The sequence below is a fragment of the Helianthus annuus genome, chromosome 5, assembly GCF_002127325.2.
Source record: "Helianthus annuus cultivar XRQ/B chromosome 5, HanXRQr2.0-SUNRISE, whole genome shotgun sequence".
Lineage (NCBI taxonomy): Eukaryota > Viridiplantae > Streptophyta > Magnoliopsida > Asterales > Asteraceae > Helianthus > Helianthus annuus.
In genome coordinates, this window is record NC_035437.2 from 67373162 (window position 1) to 67398789 (window position 25628).

Sequence of the window (25628 nt, forward strand, 5' to 3'; positions counted from 1 at the left end):
AACTTGGAGTTGTTATATTACAGGTAAGGAAACTTAATAAATATTATAGACAACAGTAAATGATTAATAATCAACAATGATTACTTGTGGATATGCAGGCTCTGATATTTTTGTTAGCTTTAATGGTACGTGCTGCAAACGCACCAGCGGAATATGATAGTGATGACGAGTACATTAATGGTCCCAGACAGCAAAGACAACCTTTGATCATATGACAACAAGTTCCAGCAACGGGTATTCCTGTTACTACAGGACCCCTTGATAGCTGTCCCAGCAGAAATGATGCTTGGAGGGCACGTACGAAGACGCCCAGATTGCTTACTGGGTGAAGACGCCTGGACTCCAGTAGCGTAACGATTGAGATCTTGTTGTTAAAGTTGACGAAATAAGATTCGACATTCTCTGTAGATTGTCAAATTCTAACTTCACGGTTACAGGATCACTTGCGGATTTTTGTAACTGTATTCTAGCATTTCGATTTGGTGCGATAAAAGCTTTCATCAGCTTATCGGGGATGTCAACACTTTTGGTGAACACTTTCGAACTGGTTTTACTAGGCAACCGATTTTCAAACTGAAAGGCAGCGTTCTTTCCTTTGTGTGGACTTCGTTTTCTCTAGGTTATCGCCGTTTGTTTTTGTGATACGTTTGATGACGGTTTCAATGTGCTGTCAGAAAGCACCTGAGGTGGCGGTTTTTGTCGTTTACTTGTGCAGAGAGAAAAGGCATCCGACGTGAACGAAATGCTTAGACTACGCGTTCGTGTTCTTGAATGCCATAACGTTTCTGGTAGTTTACCACTAATTGCCGCTTTTTGGGCTGCCAGTTCTGTGTTAACAGATGTCTCGTGGACCGAGGTAGACAGGTGTGATGGTGATGGTGATTGTATTACGGTTGTGAATTGTTAGTAGTCTGTAGTGAGGGACGTTGAGATACCTAATTGGCTCAAAGAATTGCCATTGGCACCTGTATTTTACCCAACCGACACAGAATTTGCAGACCCGATAGCTTATATCTCCAAGATTGAGAAAAATGCTGATGCCTTTGATATATGTAAAGTTATCCCATCGTTGCTGAAACCTTCGAAAAAGTATGTAGTTTCCAACCTTAACAACTCCCTATCGAAGAGCCCGGAGTTGGGGAGTGATGTAAAACTTAATAATGCGTTAAACAATGGGGAGGTTCGGGCTGTTTTTACGACGAGGCATCAAGAATTGGGTCATGACGGTAGTAAACGAGCGAAAGAGGTTGTCGCAGGGTTGGGTCAACTGTCTCCTATTATGGTCAATAAGCAAGTATGGAAAAGTGGGGAGATTTATACGTTGGACCAGTTTGAATCCAAATCCAAGACGTTTGCTCGAAACCAGTTGGGTATGGTTAAAGATGTTTCTCCGTTGAGTGCAGAGTCGCTGTTCTGGAAGGCGTCGTGTGAAAAACCTATATATATCGAGTATGCTAACGATGTGCCGGGTTCGGGATTTGGAGAACCCGTGTGCCCGTCTAGGTTTTTGCATAAGCGTAGGAGGAGGAGAAAGACGTTTAATAGATACAATAAAGATTGTTCTGTTGTAACGGAACAACTAGATAATGATACCGGCAATTGTGACAATCAGAAAGGTGAATCTATAAGGTGTAGCCCTAGTTTTTCAGTAAATACGTTAAAGAAAGACGCCGATTCGGTGAATAATTTTTCAGAGATTGAAAGGACTTCTGGATGAAAGTATATCTCAGTATAGAGATAAGCTGGACAAAACACTCATATCTCATGATCTTTCTAATATGGAATTCTTAAGAAACCTAGTTGAAAATCAAATGTCAAAGTCAACACAAAGTGAAGATCAAGGTTTCTTTATATATGATTTTAGCATTTGTTGATGGCCGGTCTTGCGAATTATTAATTTCGGTTGTAAATATGTATACTAGTTACAAAGATTTTATGTTATGAAGAAATAAATGATAATTTAATTCAAAAAAGAACTAAGGAAGTGGCTAATTTTCTCAGCATGCTTAAAAGTGCTTCTGGGAATGCTGTTGAAAGCTCAAAAGCTAATGAAATACCACATGGTGGTTGGAAAGTATGTCATATATTAATAATATTATTATTTGTAATTTTTCTTGATTTTTTTCATCTTTTGTGTCTATTATGTTGAGCCGTCTGTTTGTTTCGGCTATTTAAGAATTCAATTTTATCTTGTTGAACAGATAAAACAGGATAATGAAGATTGCCGTGTAATGTATAAGGAGGGATCCACTGGTACTCCGTTTCATAATTTACTTGTGGAAGGATATGTAGACGGGGCTCTAGATGTTTGTAAGTTTGATTAAGGCATTTCATGCATTTGTCCACACTGATTTTTGTTTATATAGTATATTTGTAAACAGGCATGTGCATAACGTAGGAGGCGGGACTTTACCCGAAATGGTACGTTTGTTCTTAAGTTATAGACTATTTGAACTATTGTATTTTGATTTTGTTTGGCAAGCAAACCGTCTTTTTTCCCTCAAAGTACAATTGCATAATGAAGCTAACCTATTTAACCACAACTAATCGAGTAATCTCCACTATAGAGTTGATAGTTTTCTTTGGGTAAAGGGTTACCCCGGTAAAAATTTTATAAAGAATCAAAGAACAGGGTGTGACATGAGTTTGACACACACTACTAGGCTTGACAGGCCAAGCCTAGACAACACAAAACAAACATCCAAAAACAAACGGCCCAAAACAAAATTACAACCCAACAAAACAAACTATCTAACTGCTACACTAGCTCGCAATTAGCCCGGTTCATCTTCTTTTACTCCCCATGTTTCCAACAGCTTCCTATAGTGCATGTCTCTTCCGACCTTGAAGCCCATTATACGAAGCCGAACCATGTCCAAGATAATCTGTGCCACTATCTCTTCCTTCCTGTATACATTGGAGAACAGCCGATTATTCCTTTCTTGCCATATAAAATAGGTAGAAGCCGCTACCAATAGCTTGCACACAATGTGTTCTAGTTTCTTTGAATTCGCATTCAGCTCTATCCACACCATTATTGAGCTCCATGACTCGTTTACATTTACCATATCAACTTTTTGTTTAACCATGCTCCAAATCTTGGCCGCATACGTGCATTGAAAAAATAGATGGTCTCTTGAATCTCGCCCATAGTTTTGACCCATTTAATAGTGAATTGGTCGATTTGGGTTGTGTTTTAATCCCAAACGGGTTAAATTAAAAAGTTGAGCTATATGGGAAATATGCCAATGGGTCAAAATGGGTTCGGGTCAAAACTGGTTCGGGTCAGAATGGGTCAAATAAAAAAAAGGTTGTTTTGATTCTACAGTCAAAACAGGTTCGGGTCGGGATGTGTTAGGGTCAAAACGGGTTCGGGTTGGAACGGGTCCGGGTTAAAATGGGTTTCGGGTCAGGCCGGGTTGGGTTGGTTTAAAAGTATAAAAAAGGCACGTTAATATTAATTGTATTCTTGATAGTTAGTGATTACGCCCAACAAAACGGGTGGGTCGGCTCGGGTTGGGTTGTGGGACAAAATGGGTTCGGGTCAAAATTTGACAACGACTTGTGGTCACGAACTAAGGGCAGGAATAAAGGAAAAGTGTACGGGCTACGCAATGTTAGTTACCTGTGTGTACATAGCAGAGAAGACCCTGAGGTATTTTTAATCTTTTTTAATATGTAAACAAACTGGAACATGCTATTTAGCTTCTAGCACTTGAATTGTAGCTCACAATTGTATTTTTTTTTCTTTGCAACTAACTTGACCCATTATTACTTTTCATTAATTATGATTTCTTGATTCTATTCATTGGTTGTTTTGTAGATTGAAAAGTTGAACTTAGCTATCAAGGAGCTCGTTAAGGAAAAAGATGAAGAAAAAGAAAGGTTCAATGGAATTATTGCGGGGTTGTTGGCTGAAAAAGAAAAAGATAAGGTGGATAAAGATGCTATGCTTGATAGGATGTCACAAATTGAAGCTATGTTAACAGCTTTAGTTCGAAGATAAGCTATAAACACTTGTTTTGAATGTTTAGATATTTATCTTATTAGGATAATTTTAGTTATTTTATGTTTTAGTTGCTATTTATTATATGCTTTTGAAAACGATATGTTTTATATAATTTTTGGATTTTATTAGACTTTTTGTATATTATTTTGTAGTTTTATTGATATGTAATTTTGATGAAAATAGCAGGAAGAAAAAAAAATCTGAATTAAAAACCAATATTCCAGTAATAAACAGCAAATGGTTGCAAATTGTGTAAAAAATGGTAGCAAATGGTTGCAAATTGTGTAAAAAATGGTGGCAATATCGGTGGCTAAATGGTGACAATATTGGTGGCCAAATGGTATCAAAACACGTCACAACTTGGTGGCAAACAAGGCGGAGCGTAGCAAAGATGAAACAGTGGCAAATAATTTTGACCAATTTTGTGGTGGTAAAATAAGGTAGCAAAATATAAAAATGGTGGCTATTTGGTGGCATTAGGGCATTTGACACGGGTGTTTTTGTCACCGTATTTTCGGTGGCAAACTGGTGAGAACAAGGCAATTGCTACCATTTTGTAACCAAAAATTACATGACAAAAACCATGTTTTCTAGTAGTGTTTTCATCTTATTTACTTAGTTTCTAATTTATATAATGCTTATTATTCATATAGTATTCATCATCAAAAACCAAAAACACATTCACATATCCATATTGCATAAATCATACAAAATATATCTACGTGGTGTGTATATTATTGACAGAAGAGGGTTAGGTTCCTTTTACCTCAATCAACGGAACGGCTTGGTTAGAAACAAAGTAATAACTAGGACATTGTTTGCTTTGTTGCTTCTAGTTGCTAAGGTTCTAGCACTTGTCTACAATCTCTTACGTTGAGAAATCACAAAAGCATGGAAGATGATTAGGGATTTTGTCAGAGCACTCTCGTGCTGATAACGTGTTGTGAAACTAGCATAATAGTAAAAGAATATGAGAGAATAACAAGGATAAAGAGATTAATATTATTGATTGAGGTGTGTATTTTACAAAGGAATACAATGAACATATATAGGAGGGGAAGTCTTGGAGAAGAAGACAATCTATTTAAAAGAATTGATAACCACATAATAAAATATATTTATAACATATTTGATTTTCTCAATATATGGTAATCGATTTCTCAAATATTATTTAGTAATAATTTGTGCACCTTTATTTGGTTTTCTTCAGTTTATCTATACTATATAATAAAAGAAACCTGTTTTGGACACTTGTCATTATATGAGGCCATGTCTTATAGATAATTATAATATTAATAATATTATTAATATTAATAACAAATCTATCTACTATAATAAAACAAACCAACTTTTGCACATGTGTCATTCATTGAAGGTATTCTCAAATCTATAGTTATCTTATATTAACTAAATAAATAAATAATAAATTAATATTAAATCTTATCATACTTTAATAAAATATTATCCTCAAATCTAAATTGTTAATTTAATATATTTTTAAAACAAATACTTCTCTTTCCTACTTATCTTATATTAAATATACAAATAATAAATTAATATTAAATGGTATCCTAATTTATTAAAAATATAACTTTTTATTATTTGGTATACAAAATTATATTTAATCAACTCCGTGTAAAACACGGGGTTTTTAAAAATCTAATATTTTTTATTATTTACTATACAAAGTTACATTTATATAACCCGTGTAATACACGAAGTTTTTAAAGATATAACTTTTTATCATTTGCTATGTAAAAATAGATTTATTTAACACGTGTAATACACGAGGTTTTTTAAAGATATAATTTTTTATTATTTGGTAGATTTTTCAACCCGACTATACACGGGTTTTTTAAAGATACGACCTTTTTAGTATTTAATATACAAAATTACATTTACTTAATCTGTGTAATACACATGGTTTTTAAAGATATAACTCTTTTTATATCTATTCAACACGTGTAATATACGAGGTTTTTAAGGATGTAATTTTTTATTATTTGGTAGATTTATTCAACCCAATTATAAAAAAAGCTTTTTTAAAGATACGACATTTTTAGTATTTAGTATACAAAATTACATTTATTTATTCTGTGTAATACACATGGTTTTTAAAGATATAACTTTTTTTATTATTTGATATATAAAATTACATTTGTTTAATCCATACAATATACGGGGTTCACAAAGATATAACTTTTTATTAATTAATATATAAAATTATATTTACTCAATCCGTGTAATACACGGGTTCTAACCTAGTTATATACTAATTGATGATGATTTCTCATAACAAAAAGAAATTGATTTCTCATAATAAATTTACTTCAAGAATATAACTTTTTAAATTTAAATGTTAAATTTTTTTATTCATGTAAGAAAATTGTTTTTGCTACATCTTTTTAGAAAATCTTTAAATTTAAGTTGTTTCGTATTAATGTCTTTCCTTTGATAACACGAAGGCATAACAATATATCCGTGTAAAACGTCATACAACACTTATATATCATATATCTATATTAAAAGTAATAATTCTAACCCATTCTTAAAAGCAATAATTCTTACCCATTCTAGATATTTTGGAGGTTAAGCGAAACGAAAAGAATGTTTTGAAAATACTAAAGTATTTGGACATCTCATACTGACAATGCGGCAAAATGAAAAGTATGTTTTAAAAAAAGCTAAATAGTCATTCATAATCAACATCTCACACCCCGACGCAACGCGCGGGTTGGCGTCAACTCGTTGTATATAAAAGGTATGTGTTATCATATTTTCAGGTGTTAGGATCCTAAGCAAACATATACTTCTCACAAAAACGGCCCAGATTTTAAAATCGGCTTTAGGTGCTAAAAAGGTTGGGTCAGGCTGTAAAGAATTACTTGGTTGCTAACAATTTGTATCTAACTCATAGATCTTACAAAGATTTAAGACTAAACGCATGCTATAAACATTATAATTATTTAAATTTAAAGTTAAAAAATTGATGAAAGTCGATATAATATAAAAAATCAACAACCTCTTTGCCTCCCACCTACTAATAATATTACGAGATTACCATCGAATTTTAGTATATAAATGGATACGATAAACACAACTGTCAACAAAAGAAAGCAAAAGGGAGAGGACATGGGTGACGTAAGTAATGGAAAGACGAACTCCAATTCAAGGAGGATTCCTAACATAAAGTTTACAAAGCTTTTCATCAATGGCGATTTTGTGGATTCCATTTCAGGTTCTAATCATATATCATTTTTGTTAATATATTCTTATTATTCTTTATTCAGCTAGTTTATTCCTTTTTAATGGAAATCAGTTTTGTTGGATAAACGGACCAAGAACAATTAACATCTAAAAAAAAGACCAGTTTAAAACTCGTACAACTTCTACAAACCCATCTTAAATAAATTTACGTCTTTTCATAATCATATTAAGTAGATAATTGTATATATAGACCGATCAATTAAGAATTCTAAATAAATATTACGAGAACTCGTGAGAAACAAACAGAATCAATGGAAAAACACCAAGTTAATCTAGAGATTAGTTTGTGCTTTGTGACTCGTTCAAATAAGGTTAATCTTCTTTTGAACTCGATAAACTGTAACGACGATCCTGCAAAACAATCAGCACACCGTGAAGCTCGTTACAAGAGGAGAATAGGGGGTTCTCCTTCTAACCACCCTCCGGCGTAAGAATAAGAACTTGCTAGAGGATAAAAGTGTGCATATTAAGTGAGAGAGCAAGACATCGATCCTTAAACCTGGAGATTGAAGTTCTTGTGTAACTTTCTATACTACATGAAAACATGTAAATTTACGCACATAAATTCATTTAACACTATTTTAATAATAGTTTACAAGTTGTCCATCTTTTAATGTTCCAGATCATTGCCGATTTTTATAACCAAAGAGCTAATTGTATAGCAGGTTAGTGTGTGAGTCTTCTCTTAGAAGAAACTAAACTATATATTCAAATTTGAAAGAGTTAATAAAAAAAATTCCTATCAGTTTATATCCACATAATCGTAAGATAAGCCACTTTTTAAAAAATTGTTTTTAAAAAAAGTCATAGTGTCATATCAATCCTTGTATCTTTGAGCGATAAAATAGAGATTGAAGTTCGTATATAAACCACATACGAAATAAATATCTCTAAGGAAAAAAAATTCAAATACAAATATCTTTAATATAAAAAACTTATTAAACCGAATGTTTTGCTAAATAAACGAAGTGACATTTTCTTAATTATTTAATCGTAGAGTAATTATCAAAATTACTCTACAAATGATCTTTTAGGGTAATTTTGATATTCCTATCACATCTCAATTATTTTAGTTAAATAATAATACATATACCGTGTGTAGATAGTTTATGATGTGTATAGTAAATTAATGATTTTTAGTCCCTTATATTTGTTTAATTAGTTGTAATCAATATATACAATAATAGTTATATGTGCATTTTAATCATAAAAAAATAACTGAACAGGCAAAACATTTGAGACAATAGACCCGAGCTCAGAAGAAGTGATTGCAAAAATTGCCGAAGGTGATAAAGAGGACATCGACTTGGCGGTGAAAGCTGCACGGCAAGCTTTTGATCACGGTTCATGGCCTCGCATGCCAGGATGTGTGAGTATCTTTGTTTCTTTACTTTTTAGTATCAAATAAAAACGATTAAAATCCTTTTTAAAAGATGATAGAAAACGTTTAAAATCCTTTTAAAAAGATGATAAATATTAGTTGTATATATTTTTTTTCTATTTTAAATATTTATTTCTGCACGATAAATTGATGTAGTTGAATATTCATTAATGGTGACTTTAATGGTGTGGCTTTAATGGTGTGGCTTGCGTGGTCATATTGATATTTATTTGAATATTCATTACCTATAAAGAAAATGACTTATAAGATATAATATTGTAAGAGGTTCATCCATAACAAGTTTACTTTCAATTTTCTTTAAAAATAACTAGGTTATAACACCGTGTATTACACGGGTTAAATAAACAAATTTTATATACTAAATAATAAAACAATATTTCTTTAAAAACCTTATTTATTGCACAGGTTGATTAAATATAATTTTATATATTAAATAATAAAAAGTTATATCTATGAGAACCATATTGTACGTGTTAAATAAATGTAATTTTATATACCAATAAAAAAGTCATATCTTGAAAACCACGTGTATTACACGTGTTGAATAAATGCAATTTTATATACCAAATAATAAAAAAATACATCTTTAAAAATATGCGCATTACACGGTTTGAATAAATGTAATTTTCTGTACTAAATAATAAAAAAATATATATCTTTAAAAAACCCTGTGTATTGTACGAATTGAATAAATCTAATTTTATATATCAAATAATAAAAAGTTATATCTTAAAAAACCTCATATATTACATGGGTCGAGTAAATGCAATTTTGTATAGTGAAAATAAAAATATTTAATATATTAGTATAAGTTTGGTTTTCATGGTAAAAATAGAGTATTTTGTTGTTGCAAAATTTGTTAACGAAGTCTCAATAAATTTAACCCTTTATTTAAAACTCCGTAAATGTATAAACGATAAATAATATTAGTTAATTTTATTTTAAGTTTCGTAAAATCTATTTGATGCCAAACTAAACAAAATGTTCAAATATAATTGATTCAATTAAATAATATTATAAATGAGAAGAAATTAAACTAAATAATAATTATCCATAAGATATTAAACTAATAATATTTAGTATGAGAAATATCTATAATATAAGATATTAAACTAAATAATATTTAGTAGGAGAGTTATCTATAATTAATTAATTAGAAGAGAATAAGCTAAAATAATAATTATCTATAAGAGATGGTCTAATATGATGACAAGTGTCCCAAAAGTGGTTTCTTTCTTTTTTCTGTTGATTATCCAACATCAGGTAATACGTAAGTTTCTAACCTAATAATAAATAAAAAAACAAAGTAAAATGTTATAAACCATGTAATAACACAATTCTCTAACCTAATAAAAAATAAAGTGAGATGTTATAATAAGTAAATAGTACCTCAAAGTTCCTTTTGTTAGAAAACACATCTTGATGATTAAATGTTTTAACGGAAATGCTGCAAAAAAGAAGATAACGGACTTGACACCCACTCATTATCGTCTGCATTTTAGCCCCAATTCTTTGGTCTGATACAGTATATAAATCTTTTACATTTTATTTTTTTTTCTTAAAAACAAAACATAAATTTTTTTTTATGCTACGACTCATCTCAAATTACTCGTTAGTTTTTTTAGTTATATTTCGATGTTTACGTTCGATTCACCGTCACAATGAACCGGATATGTGTAGTATTGTATCTTATATAAATATCTTTAAATTTATAGTATTGAATTTGTAAAAACTGTTAATATAAATAAGCAGGGGCGGCTTTGATGGTGTGTATGGAGAACCTCCGCACAAGGCCCGTAATTTCAAAGGGCACGCGATTTAAAAAAAAATCCGATATATATATGTTATTTTTTAAAATAGTAAACACATACCAATTTCAATATAGACCCATTTACAAATCATTTTTTATGGTTTAGAATTTAGCCCACTTGCATTAGGTTTATTGAGTCAAATACTAATTTGTTTCTTTTTAAATAATAATAGAACATTACGGAAGGGCATATTTTTTAAGCCCGAACAGGCTACGTAAATTTTCAGAGACTCTGTAAATAAGAATTAACTAATTACGTGGGGCGGTAATATGTAATATGTTTTACGGATATACGAGATTGGTTCTCACTATTTGTGATACTAACACGTTTTGTCCTTCAATTACACATCTTGTTGTAAAAATAATAAATAACTACAAAATAAAAAAAAATAATAAACAAGCCCAAGTCTCTTGTAGCCCCCACCCACCCGTTGTCATCCTCGTAATTTATTGTAACTGGCAAAAATATATGCGCTATGCATGGGGTTTTGATTTGTATCTAAGGGCGGATCCAGAGGTGTTTTGGAGGTTTTCAGGAACCCTTTGGGTTTGGCAAAAAATGGAAAAGGAACCCTTTGGGTTTGGCAAAAAATGGAAAAATTAGTGGAAATTTTGTATGATTTGGAAAAAATTAGTGAGAATCTACCAAACATAACTTAGAACCTGATGAAAAAAATTCCTGGATCCACTACTGTCTACACCAGTACGGTTTGATTGGAAATATTACCTGCACACTTTGTATCGAGTCACTCACATGACATTAATACTAAAAAAAATCAAAAGTTTACAACATTTTTACAGGTACACACCTAAATATATTAATCTACCAATCATTAATACGATTAATAATCTTAATGTATAAATACAATTACTTTTATTTTATAGAATTAAGTTATTTATCTATACTTTCAAAACTATATTAAGAGATAATATAAAAATTTATATTAGATTAGATTTTAAATTTAATTAAATATTATTAATAATAAGAATTTTTATTAATTTAGATTAAATATTATTATTTTTAGTATTATTAATAATTTTAATCAATTAAATGAGAGAATGACAAGTGTCCCGAAACAGGTTTCTTTTACTATATAGTATAGATATGTATAGGAACGTTATCACAGTGTTCTTTTTCGCTAGCAAACATAAACGATATTCATTGTTTTTCTCAGTGTTTTTGATACCGGGCCGGTTAATGAACCGGCCTCACTATCAGTTCATTGGTCGAACCGGTCAAACCGGATTTATAAACCAGATAATAATATGTATTTATTAAAATATCAAAATTCATCAACTATATAACTAATATTCTCTACTTAGGCTATGAGGTGTGGATGGAGCCCCCTTAGACTTTATCATGCCAAGTAGGATCCATGTCATCGCCATGTCAGCAAGGGGGCTTTATCATTCCCCCCTTTAATTTGGAGGGTGTGGATGGCGCCCCGTGTAATGATTAACTAATTATTTATTTAAATATTTATTTTTTTAAATTAAATGGCAATTTTAATAACTACAAAATTAAAAATAAAACATAATTTCATTAAAAAAAACACTACAAAGTCATAAAAAAAGATAACATACTAGAAAAAAAAAAGACAACATACTTAAAAACAAACTACATATATTTGGCCCGAATTTGTGCATTACGAGCCTCCAAAATGACTCGGTCCTCCTCTGGTAGATGTGACAGATCCCTTGCGAGAAGTCCATGTCTCTCGCAATTTGTTTATCCATTCTCATTTCTTGGTCTTTTTCCCTAATGGAGATTATTTGCTTGAGATCTGCCTGGAACTCGCTAATCTTTGACGGGCCATCTGATTTAGTAGACTTTCCACGTGCCTTGGCTTTACTTTTATCTCTACCAGTTGGACTGACGAGGCAGCTCTTTTGGTTCTTCAAACTCGTCAGCATCCTCGTTTAGATTAATTACTGTACGAGAATCGGACCCATATGGTTCGGTGGTGGATGTCGATTTGGACCGTTTGGATCTAGGGCGGGTTGGGTCGAACGGTGGCACAAGATGCCACTTTGGAGATTTGCGAAGAAGCTCCCATGTGGTTACCAACGTAAATATATGCCCATGGTGCATTCTATACTCGACGTCGCTCGCACCACTTCTCCTTCTAGTGTTATTGACGAGGTTATTGTATATGTTGTTGAAGTTGCTAACCTTCGTCCTCAAAGCCCCCCACTTTCCCGAAAAAGAGTCGGGGGTTCGATACACGCCACGACCCGTTGCGGCGAAAAACTTATCGCGTATATGACCCCCAAATACCTTTATGTCTTGGTCGTCTCCTAAAAAAATATTATTTACAAAAGCATAAAAAAATTATTTACAAAAGCATAAATTTTTTTTACACAAGCATAAAAAATATTATTTACAAAAGCATAAAAAATATTTACCAACAATCTCGTCCTCCGACACGTCGAGCCAAGCTTTTGCCAACTCGAACTCTTGCTTAGGCGACCAAAATTCTACCTTCTTAGTGGCACGTTTTTCGGTCTCATCCTTCTTTTTATGGCTTCTTTTTTTTTATAGAAGAGGATTCGACTTGGGTTTCGGGAACAAATTCAGTTTCGCTTGTGTCTTGGGCGGGTATGTTTGGTGGTGGCATGTTTGGCGGAAAAAATGTTTTTAGAATAATACCCAAAATATGGCGGCATCGGTTGAGTGGTGGGATGGGGAGAAGTTGGTGGCATAGGATAATATCCAACCTCCCCCGTACGCGAGTCTCGGCGATAGCGGTCCTCTTGCTCGTTGTTTTGCAAATTTTGCCAAAACGGATTGGTCGGATCCCATGGGTTGTTTGGGTTGTTGGGAAACATTGTTGGGAAGTTTTAAAAAAAATGAAGAGAGTTGTATAAAAATTGAGGTAGAAAGTAAGACTAATGATTTAAAAAGTGAGGTAGAAAGTGGGTACTTATAGTGTGAATTTATAAATAAATTAAAAAGTAATTTTTTTTTTTTAAAATTTGACCGTTTTCAACGGTCCAAAAGTTAAATGCTTCTCGGTCCTTGAGCGTTGCCGCTCGTTACCATGGTGGCGATGGTTGTATAGCGCCCCGGCATAGCGTTGGGGGTGTGGAGTATGGCGGGGGTGGAGCGCTATGGTGTGCCAGCTAGGTTGGGTGGCGCCCCCACACCCTCCAGCCTTATAATATAAGAAAATTACTCAATTATCAATGCTTATCGTATTTCCAATCCAATTCATTAATTCGTATCATTTACATATTGTTTTGGACAGCCAAAGTGTCAAAGACGTTACGAGTTCCAACAATATATATAATTAAAAGGGTTTATAAACAATCGAACCAGATAACAAAGCGAAGAGATAAGGATCCGTACCTTTAATTTTCTAAAGCGCTACTAACTTGATTTAAGAGTGTTCACAAATATCTACATAACAGATATATTTCATTGAGACTTTTATTTAAAGGTTTCTTATGTTTAGCTGAACTTATTGAGGTATTCGTATTAGCTAGTTAATTTATGTTCTTTATAAAGGAATTTATGAAAACGTATTTATTAATTAGAGTAAATTGCTAAAATAGTCCCTAACGTTTGTTCACATTTGCTAGATCCATCCAAAAAAAGATTTTTTTCTCATATGAACCACTGAGTTTCAAAAAAGTTGCTAAATCCATCAAAACTTCAAGGACGATTTTAGCAATTTAATAAAACAAACTTTTTTTGGATGGATTTAGCAAATGTGAACAAACGTGAGGGACGATTTTAGCAATTTACTCTATTTTTTTTATTTTCATCTTTTTATTATATCTCTTAATTAACATAAAATCTATTTATTTTCATCTTTTTATTAAATTTCTTATTTAACATAAAATCTACTAGTTTTTTTTTTTTTTTTGAACGACGAATTTCTACAACAGACGATAGATTCGCACCTGCTTTTGCAGGCCCTCCACCCTACTCTGGCCAAGACTATGTTGTCTTAACCGGGCTCACGCTTCGCATCAGAGTTTGGTTTGGCGCTCCCCGATAAAATTTCCAGCCTACTGCCATATGCGAGTAGTTGCACCCTCCACAAGAGCCGAAAACCCTCTGGAGTAAATGCACTGTAATAGAAAACTCGGGTGTATTCCGCGGGTTTCGAACCTTTGGCCAGGCCTTCACCCAGTATTTTTTTGTTCATTTATAAAATAAAATACACGTTCTTGCTAAACAGGTAACAAATTAAACCGTTGAAAACATTTTGTCGTATAATTAACTTTATTAAAGGATTAGTAATGAGTAAAATGTTTACATTTTAAAAGACTTGGTTAGATGATTATAAATATAAAACCGTATTCATAATTGTAAAATATAAATGATTAATCTTTATAATGAAGTGGGTGAAGACCTGGTCACAGGTTCGAAACCCGCAGAGCACACCCGAGTTTTCTATTACCCGCAGAGCACACCCGAGTTTTCTATTACAGTGCATTTACTCCAGAGAGTTTTCGGCTCTTGTGGAGGGTGCAACTACTCGCATATGGCAGTAGGCTGGAAATTTTGTCGGGGAGCGCCAAGCCAAACTCTGATGCCAAGCATGAGCCCGGTTAAGACAACATAGTCTTGGCCAGAATGGGGTGGAGGGCCTGCAAAAGCAGGTGCGAATCTATCGCCTGTTGTAGAAATTCGTCGTTCAAAGAAAAAAAAAACTAGTAGATTTTATGTTAAATAAGAAATTTAATAAAAAGATGAAAATAAATAGATTTTATGTTAATTAAGAGATATAATAAAAAGATGAAAATAAAAAAATAGAGTAAATTGCTAAAATCGTCCCTGACGTTTGTTCACATTTGCTAAATCCATCCAAAAAAAAGTTTGTTTTATTAAATTGCTAAAATCGTCCCTGAAGTTTGGATGGATTTAGCAACTTTTTTGAAAACTCAGTGGTTCATATGAGAAAAAATCTTTTTTTGGATGGATCTAGCAAATGTGAACAAACGTTAGGGACTATTTTAGCAATTTACTCTATTAATTATATCTTAATATAAATCTCATAAATTTTGTGGGTTCTATAGATTTCATATAGTTATAAACGTTTCAGAGCTTATAACAAAATATTTTCATGACATGATTTTAAAATCAAACATTTGACTTCTTTTATTGATTAAAATACATTTTTAACATATGAATCATCAAACCTCCATTTGAATTTATAAATGTATTATGAGATTTGAAAACAATATTAAAAGAAATTTTATTAAATCTAAGAATCAATATTTTGGAAAATGAACCCATATAAATGAGTTAACTAAGAGGTCTTGTTTTTCATTTATGCTTGTTATGAAGTTTTAACAAAATCAAATACTTTAATTAAATCAATAGAATTTAATTTTCTGAAGAGAAAATAAATAAGATGAATTAACTTAGTATGGAGACTTTATATTTTATGGATATCGAATAATTTGGTGGGCTGAATCAATTTAATTTTTCAAAGGAACTCATGTATAGAGGATTTCCAGCGAAATAAAATAATAATATGGATCTTTTATGGTTAGCTACTTCAGAATAGAACCATCATTAGTGCTTTAGTGAAGATTATGGGTATTTAAGTTTTATTTATGGTGGATTCGGGTGAGTTTTTCTTTCCAGATCTCAAGTTTGAGTCTATGTGATAGAGATTTCTCGTATCGTTAAGGGGTTTAAATTGAGGATCTATTATGCGAGAGACTCTCTGGCGCGGACCCGGTTAAAACAACGTATTTAAATAAAAAAACTAGTTCAGAATAGGTTCAGATTCGTTTAATTATCAAAACGTATATAAATATACCTCTTGTTACTTCGTCTTCCCCAACTGTACACCGGAAAATTCTACGGAAGGTTTTTGAACGTAAAGACGTTGCCGAAGGTTACTAGAAAGGTAAAGATAGGTAGCATGGTTATCTTTTAGTATTTCTGGGTGGTTTTAGTTTGTTCTTGGTTTATCGGAAATGTGAATTGGCGCCGGAAGGTGCAAGTGTGAAAGCTATGGAGACATGTTCCTTATTGAATACGGTAGTCAACCCCTTGGTACACAAGGTAGTCAACGATGAATAGATAAGAATTAGAGTCATACGGGTCCGAAAAATCCATATTGAATCATCCACTGTAGCCTCATTCTTACCTTTTAATTTTAACTAGATGCAACACCCGCCGCGTTGCGGCCGGGTCAGCATGGCGAGTTCACATTCACATATCCACTATCATGGGTTCATATACCTGAGTGTGCTCCATGTACAAGCCAAGATTCACTTTCTTCCTTTGGATTCGAGTGGAATTTACCAAAAGATTAGAAAATTTGTGTAAAGTATGTAGCTTTATTACAAGATATGTGAACCTCGTCTTTCAAGGGATTCTTAACAAAAGATATGATGTCACTAATCAAATTTTGATCTCTTTCCTAAGTATCATCGTAAAAGGACCATAACCAAACTGTGCAAAAACTAAAGTATAGTGATCAAGTTATAAAAGTCTAAAACCACAACAACCAAATATAAAAGAAGTTGTCTGTTCTACCAACCTCAGATAGAAGACTAAAGGTAAATGGGTATTACATTTTGAGGTATGCTGTTTACAATAAACTTGTAAAGAAAAACAACCATTGGAGAAAATGTAGGCTGTATACAAAGCATCCAGTTCATATCATCTAACATAGGTAATTCTAATTCACATTTAAGAAGGAAGAAACCAAAATATCACTGGTTCATTACACACTCACATTTAACTGAGGCGTTAAATAGCCGATAGTCAACCTTCAAAAAACCCCATCCCTGCAACCCATGTGAATAAGATGAGTAGAACAGGTACCATATGCTCTCATAAAATTCACTTCCAACATACAAAATCTATAAATTAAACCGAAAGGATGCTTACTGTTAAATAGTCTATAGTTCTCAACCTTCAAAAAAACCTAGCCCTCCAACACATGTGAGTGTGATGATCAGAACAGATACCAGATATTCTAATTTGATTAAACCTCCATCATAACCTAATACTTATCACATCTGTTTGTACCTCAAACCGCGATTTTTGCTTCAAATATGTGAATCTTATTTCCTGAGGAGCAAATAACTTCAATACATCAGCTAAACATTCTGGTTATGTAGTAAAAATGCGTGTTTGGGAAAGAATGCCCTTTCAATTAAAGAGAGATTTGACTGAACCTGTTGAACCTGACTCGATTACACCAACTCATCCCCAAACCCTAGCCCTAATGTTATTCCTAATATGAAACCTCACAATCGCCTATAACATTCCCAAATAACATTAGATTCACCATCATCCTAACTTATTTCACACAATGACTGAGTCAACTCAATCAAATCTGGAAACGTATTTAGTGAAAAAACATTAAGTTATATAAACAACAGATACATGATTTAACATTATTATTACATAAACAATATCCGAATTGCACCTATTGAACTGCATCGACTTACAGCAGATTGGGATCAACAATTGATTAATTGGATGATTGAAGTTAAATAAGAGTTGAGAAACGCGTGAAACCCGAACAGAAAAAGGTAAAGCACTTACCTTCATTGTGCTCATAAGGGCCATTATCATATAAACGTTCAGTCACAGAAGCAGGACACACATGGTTCTCGATTTGATCTTCGTCAGAACTTTCATCTTGACCCTCAACCTCATTGGTTTCATGGTCTAAGAACTCGTTGGTTTGATGGTTTTACTGATCATAAGTCAAACCATATTCTTCTTGTGGCTGGTCACGTAAAGGCCAGACATCAATCTATGACAACCAACAGTAAAATAAGAATTGATGGCATACAATACAACAAAATAAATAAAGATTACAAAACAAATAAAAGCAATTTGAAGTGAAAGTGTATCAAGTGGAATCCCAAACAACAACGGATAACTTATCAAGCATAAAGATGATTTTGCAATCCCATGATGCTTCAACTCTACCTATAATGATTGCAAAATGAAACATCCAAGCATGAATAATCATATTATAACCTTACCGGAGTTCCAATCGGAATCCTAGACGCCATCTCCGGAGTCGGCGGCTAGGTCTTCGTGGGAACAACCGCCGCCATCGACCAACATTTGGAACCCCAGATAACCATCGTTGTCGTCAGCGTGGTTGTTTCCTTCGTCTCCGCTGCTCGACAACCATTAGATCATCAAGAACGCGACCTTGCCACAAAAACACCTAGTCTCGCCGATCATTTTCTTTTCATTCCGATTAGAGATGAGGGGTTCTTGTGGCTTAGGGTTTCTCGAACTAAACATCAACATCACCTCTTAGGTCCTCCGATCTACACCTACAACCACAGAATCTTCATGACTGTTGGTTACGCCGTAGTAGACGGCCGACAGTATTGCCGTGAACATCGCCGGAAAACCCCAAATCTCTCTAGTCGCTCTCTCTTTATTCCTTGTGCAAGAATCTCTTTTCTCTTCCTTGGTTGTCTGCCGTCAGAAAGCTAGGAAGTTATGTGGTCACATTTGAAAACCAAAAAAGTTCCCTGGCGCAAACATCCGATGACAATTGATATATATAATAATTATCTATATCTATATATTAAAAAACCATCCTAACACTACTATATATTAAAAGATAAATTATAGTTTTTCGTTTTATGTTTATATCGAATTACAATGGATATCATTTAACTTTAATAATTATAATTATAATCTTTTATTTGTAAAACTCATTATACTCTATGTCATTTTGCCCTAACTAAAGCTTTACCTACGTCAATGGATCATCTATATATTAAAAAACCATCCTTATGAATAGTAACACTACTATATATTAAAGGGTAAATTACAATTTCTCGTTTTATATTTATATCGAATTGCAATAGATATCATTTAACTTCAATAATTACAGTTACAATCTTTTATTTGTAAAACTCATTATACCCTACGTCATTTTGCCCTAACTAAAGCTTTACCTACGTCAATGGATCACCCCATTAATTCAACATAATAATTTACATGAAATATATTTGATTGCTAAGCATGTTCTTATTGTATTTTAAAACTAAAACTCTCCATTTACATTATCTATATATTAAAAAACCATCCTTATGAATAGTAACACTACTATATATTAAAGGGTAAATTACAATTTTTTGTTTTATGTTTATATCGAATTGCAATGGATACAATTTAACTTCAATAATTACAGTTACAATCTTTTATTTGTAAAACTTATTATACCCTACGTCATTTTGCCCTAACTAAAGCTTTACCTACGTCAATGGATCGCCCCATAAATTCAACATAACAATTTACATGAAATACATTTGATTGCTAAGCATGTTCTTATTGTATTTTAAAACTAAAACTCTCCATTTACATTTAATTCAGTTAGGCCTCTGAAATTATGATTTAGGATTTTCTATTTTAGTTATATCACTTATTTTTGTTTGCGTACATATAAAATTTTTATTCAAATTTGACGGGTCAAATATAATGGATAGGGCTGTGAACGAACCGAACGTTCAGTGCGTGAACTGTTCGGCGGGAAGTTCGTTTATGTTCGTTCGATTAGCTTAACGAGCGAACACGAACAAAAAATTTCGTTCGGTTAGCTTAGCGAACGAACACGAACACATGTCTCGTTTGTTCGACTACGTTCGGTAATATGTTCGGTTACGTTCGTTCGTGTTTATTAAAAAAAATAATAAACAATAAACCTTTTATCTAAGCATATTCAAATCCTATTTTTTTCTTAGTTAGCTAAAATTTGGACTTTCTAAGACATTTTTTGGGATAATTATGTCTAGGAGCATTCACAATCAAATCTCTTACTCCATCTTTATAATTGCACTAAAAAACACTACCTTTTCTCTCTTGTTTTCAATTAAATAATATTTTTTATACTTATACAATTACCTTTTCTTTCTCCTCCACTCACAACCACTTTCAAAAATATTAAAAAAGTTATAGAGATTAACACTATCTTCTCCAAATTTACTGATGAACAATAACTTTTTCTGCTTTTTCTCTCTTCTCCACTCACGACAAGTTACAACCACTCTCACAAATATAGAGGTTACACTCACATACATATAGAGGATCCATTGTGAATGCTCTAAGTTAGTTAAATTTGATTCTTCGTTTGGTGGTGTAGTAGACTTCTTGTGTTTTGCTTTATCATTTGATGGTTGTATTTAACTACTTACATCCAATGTTTAAGGACACTGGATACCAATGTTTTTATTTTTTTTTTATTTTCAAGTTAAATGTTCGTTTGCGTTCGTTTTTATTTTCTTGCATTCGTTTGTGTTCGAGACCACTGTTCACGAACTGTTCGTGAACAACTGAATTTCCTTAACGAACGAACATGAACATAAACTTATGTTCGGTATGCGTTTGTGAACAGTTCGCGAACATGTTAATTTCCTTAATGAACGAACACGAACATAGCCTTGTTCGTGTTCGTTCGGTTCGTCTACAGCCCTAGTAATGGAGTCTTTTTTTTATCGTGACGAACCATATCGACACCGTGCGAACAACTTCCGTAGCGATACAGAGTACTTTTTTATATCGTAAGTTATAGCGAGTGTCGGTACTGTACTTGTATTGTGATGAGCCGAACATCTATCTCCCCAACAGTATCGGTACCACGTCGATTCCAAATGAACAAGATATTCACTTTTATGGTTTTCCATAGATGTAAACACGTGTCCATATCCAACTGGGCATATCATGATTTTTTGTTTATTTTAACAATGTATATAGAATTGATTTACAATACTTTCGTTATTTATTTATTTTCTCTTTTATAATATTTTTATCAAGTTTTGGATATAATAAATATTTGCAAAGAAATTAAACTTGCTAATATTTTTACATAGTCAAAATTTAAAATTCTTTTTTTCTTAATTTTGTCTCGTATATTTCCACTAATACAATAGTGTGAATATCATGACAAACGTTAATTTATAACAAACTTTATTATTATTATGATTATTATTATTATTATTAGAGAAAATGATTTAAATTTGTTGGTATTACACTTTATTAACCATTATAAATTATATATTTGCAGGAGAGGGGTAAAATAATGAACAAATTTGCAGATTTAATCGATGAAAACCTTGAAGAACTAGCGGCATTGGAAACATTTGACGTGGGAAAAGTTTATAGTTTTGAAACCAACGTGGACATTCCAAGTATATCCAAAGAACTACGATATTTTGCTGGTTCTGCTGATAAAATTCATGGTAAAACTTTAAAATTGTCTAGCGAATTTCAAGGATACACTTTGTTGGAACCGATTGGTGTAGTCGGTCTTATAATACCATGGAACTTCCCAAGTGCCATGTTTGTTCTTAAATGTGCACCGGCTCTAGCCGCTGGTTGCACCATGGTCATTAAACCCGCTGAACAAGCACCCCTCGCGGCTCTTTACTTGGCACATTTGGCTAAACTGGTAAGCACACCGGTGTTCATGATTTGGGAATGTTGGATTTCATATCATTAACATGTTATGCGTTCTTCTTAATAGGCGGGGATCCCAAATGGGGTCCTTAATGTTGTGACCGGATTTGGAGATACATCCGGTGCTGCTGTTGCATCACATATGGACATAGATTGTGTTAGTTTCACCGGGTCAACTGAGGTCGGGCGACTAGTAATGCAGGCTGCGGCTACAAGCAATCTGAAAACCGTTTCTCTTGAACTCGGGGGTAAATCACCTCTCTTGATCTTTGATGATGCTAATGTTAATCAAGCGGCTGATCTTGCACTCCTCGGGAGTCTTGCTAACAAGGTACTTTATACTTTGTATAATTATTATATAAACATATTTTGAATTGGTCTAAAGATATATATACTACATTTTATGTATAGGGAGAAATTTGTGTATGTAGTTCTCGTGTTTTCGTTCAAGAAGGGATATATGATAAGCTTGTGGAAAACCTGGTCGAGAAGTTGAAAACATGGGTCGTAGGGGATCCGTTTGATCCCTCCACTCATCAAGGACCACAGGTAATTCTGGAACTTACTAGTAAGATATCAAATTATATGATTATCCTATGTATAGATAAGAGCATCAGCTATGGTTTTACGCTCTTTCACTCCATATCACAACTCCCACCTCACCACACCACTTCCATTCACTTTTTTTCACTAAACCCTAACGGTGGTTTCTCTAGTTTTCACTACCCACCACCCAATAAAATAATATTATTTTTAAATAAGTTAAAAAACAAACACACAAGATTGGTTGATTAAAGCATGCACCCCACATCCACTTCCCTTCACGTCGTTACCATCTCAAGACAACCCCCTCCCCCTACACATACACCTCACCCTGCGCGCACCCCTTCCTTTGGTCGCGCCGTCTCACGTTGGCCGGCATGCCACCTGGCTGGGGCGTGAGGCCATAGCGCATAGCCTAAGAATTAGTGTGTAAACTCGGTTGCCTATTCCTTTAACCACTTTTTTTTATCAACTACCTTTCATGGATCTCTACTATGTGATTCAATTACTCCCTAAGAGTCTGATTATCAGTTCTAAGCAGACGATCAGACTCTCTATATAACCTATAAGGATATGGGATCTTGGATGTAGAGGTTGTTGGAGAAAGGCGATGAGCTTTCTTCAGGACTTGAGTATCGGAATTGTGATCTTTGTGGAGTCATGATTATGATATTTGAGAGTGGAAAAATACTTATAAGAGGAGGTTTTAATTTTTTAATCATTGTAGATGATCAAGGCTAAGAATTAAGGTAAGAGAATAATGAACTAGTTATGTACTTTTACAGTGAACTCGAACCTTTGATAACTAGTTACGACCATTATTTATCTTGTCATATATAACCTATAAAGTGGTCGCTTTATGGTCGACTCAATGGATATTAACTCTCTTATGGGCAACACCTGTGTTTTTATAAGGGATAAACTTTGCCTAGATAGTTCAACTTACGATACAGTTAGCTTGGTTCATTTGTACACTTATTGCATCTTATGTATATAACGTGTTTAAAAATCATTTCATTTTTTAGGTTGATAAGGAACAATATGAGAAAGTACTCTCATATATTGATCAAGGTAAGAGAGAAGGTGCATCATTGCTAATTGGTGGGAAGCCTTGTGGAAAAAAGGGATACTATATTGAACCAACAATCTTCGAAAATGTTACGGTATGCGTGAAACACAACATTTTAAGAACTAAATTCACATTGACGGTAATTTCTTCTCGTTGTCATACAGGATGACATGCTTATTGCAAATGATGAGATATTTGGTCCAGTTATGTGTCTTATGAAGTTCAAGTAAGACACCTTTTTAATTTTTCTAATGTCTTATACAATGAAACAAATATCAATTGTGACAAACAATATATATTGTAGAACAATTGAGGAGGCCATTGGAAGAGCGAACGCGACTAAATATGGTTTGGCAGCTGGAATTGTGACTAATGACCTGAACATAGCCAATAGGGTATCTAGGTCAATTCGAGCTGGGATAATTTGGATAAACTGTTACCATAATTTCGACTCCGGGTGCCCAATTGGTGGATACAAAATGAGTGGGTTCGGGAAGGATCATGGTGTTGAAGCCCTTGAAAAGTATCTTCAAAACAAAGCTGTTGTCACACCTATTTACCATTCGCCATGGTTGTAAATATTTACAGTTTTAATGATTTGTTTGCTTGTTTGTTTCATTTGGGCTAATTTCGAACACTATTGCATATTTATGGTATTTCGAGTGGTCTATGGGCCTAATTCAATCTCCTTAGTTGTGTGGGTATTTGGAGTTTGCTAATAAATTTGGAATTTCTATAATTTTTTGGCCAAACAGATCAAGTTTAGCTTTAATTTCTAGTCACTTTCGAGGGGCAAAAGAAAGCAAAAATTTTTGTATTTTAACTAACATCTATATTATATAATAAATTAAACCTATATGGAACCCCTGTCATCATTTATTGGTGTTATCTATTGTTTTGTTTTCCCTCATTTCTCTCCTATGTAATTATAAAAACATATTTTTATAATTAAAGATACTGGTGTGTAGGCAAAAAATTTTAATGTGAAGGATGATAGTCTTTATGATTTATTAGTCAAACATAAAAATAAATGAGATGAGAGAAAAACTATTTAATATTTTACAATTGTACACTTTGTTCTTTTTCTTCTCAATTAAATTTCTTCTCAAATGAACCTCCCCATGAGAAGAAATTATTTGTAAGAAGAAAAAAGAAGAAATTTCAACTAATAGGATTTCTTCATTTGAATTCATTTAATATTTGTATTTAATGTTATTATAAATAAGGGTATATTGGTAAAAACTTACATATGTCATTAATTTGTAGTTTTACTGTTTAATAACTAACTATATTAAATTTGTAACTTATTTTTAAAATATATATTTTCTGAAAAAATAAAAATAAAAATTTATTTATAGTGTAGGATAAATTACAAGGTGTGTAGGATAAATTAAGAGTTGTGTACAATAAATTTCATAACGTGTATGATAACTTATTATGTGTGTAGGCAAAAATTTTAGCGTGTAGGATGATAGTCTTTATGACTAATTAATTAGTTAAACGTAAAAATAAATGAGATGAGAGAAAAACTATTTAATATTTTACAATTGTACCCTATTTTCTTTCCAATTAAATTTTCTTCTCAAATGAACCTCTGTCTAGGGGAAGGTTCATTTGAGAAGAAATTTAATGTTAGAAGAAAAAGAAGAAAGTGCATAATTGTAAAACATTAAATAGTTTATAACTCCTCCCATTAGTTATGTTATCTTTTATTAATAAAGAAAAAAAAAACAAAAATTATCCTAAACATTTCAAAAATTATCTTACATATATCTTACACTTACCGGAATTTACCCTACGCACATCTAAATGTTTCATACACATTTCAAAATTTATCCTACACATACTGAAATTTATCCTACACATGTCGAAAATTGTCTTTCACCATAAATTATTTTATCTTGAAAAGAGTATAAGTAAAAGTGAGTTACAAGTTTAATTAATTAGCTAATTAACTACAATTTTAAATTTACCCATATGCCCTTTTCAATAACATTAAATACACATATTAAATAAAGTAAATGAAGCATTTCTATTGGTTTAAAACTTGTTCTTTTTATTCTTACAAAAAAATTCTTCTCATTTGAACCTTCCACTACATATATATATATATATAGG

At 32.7% G+C, this 25628-nt stretch overlaps 1 protein-coding gene and 2 long non-coding RNA genes across 5 annotated transcripts; 2 read left to right on the forward strand and 1 right to left on the reverse strand.

The window, feature by feature from the left end:
• Positions 1 to 1824: 1824 nt before the first annotated feature.
• On the forward strand, positions 1825 to 4104 carry LOC110938694. The gene is made up of 4 exons (XR_004894312.1): positions 1825 to 2074; positions 2202 to 2310; positions 2382 to 2421; positions 3824 to 4104. It is a non-coding gene; the product is annotated as an uncharacterized LOC110938694 (long non-coding RNA).
• Positions 4105 to 7063: 2959 nt separating this feature from the next.
• LOC110940296 (aldehyde dehydrogenase family 2 member C4) lies at positions 7064 to 24212 on the forward strand. Its single transcript, XM_022181843.2, has 8 exons — positions 7064 to 7247; positions 8503 to 8645; positions 21507 to 21890; positions 21966 to 22229; positions 22310 to 22447; positions 23467 to 23604; positions 23675 to 23736; positions 23815 to 24212. The coding sequence occupies exons 1-8, from the start codon at positions 7091 to 7093 to the stop codon at positions 24086 to 24088; spliced, it is 1560 nt and encodes a 519-aa protein (XP_022037535.2). The 5' UTR covers positions 7064 to 7090; the 3' UTR covers positions 24089 to 24212.
• On the reverse strand, positions 16972 to 18986 carry LOC110940297. 3 transcript variants are annotated; one of them, XR_002592980.1, is made up of 3 exons: positions 18463 to 18986; positions 18014 to 18227; positions 16972 to 17533 (listed from the first exon to the last, which is right to left on the reverse strand). It is a non-coding gene; the product is annotated as an uncharacterized LOC110940297 (long non-coding RNA). The 3 variants fall into 3 exon arrangements; XR_002592979.1 differs by having other exon boundaries at positions 16972 to 17247; positions 17351 to 18227; XR_002592978.1 differs by having other exon boundaries at positions 16972 to 18227.
• Positions 24213 to 25628: the final 1416 nt, after the last annotated feature.

Bases quoted from the DNA above. Each gene is read 5' to 3' on its own strand.
- LOC110940296 (XM_022181843.2), top strand. From the start codon at position 7,091: ATGGATACGATAAACACAACTGTCAACAAAAGAAAGCAAAAGGGAGAG. The intron at 8,646-21,506 runs GTGAGTATCTTT...ATATATTTGCAG, and splicing joins GGCCTCGCATGCCAGGATGT to GAGAGGGGTAAAATAATGAA. The intron at 22,448-23,466 runs GTAATTCTGGAA...TTCATTTTTTAG, and splicing joins CCACTCATCAAGGACCACAG to GTTGATAAGGAACAATATGA.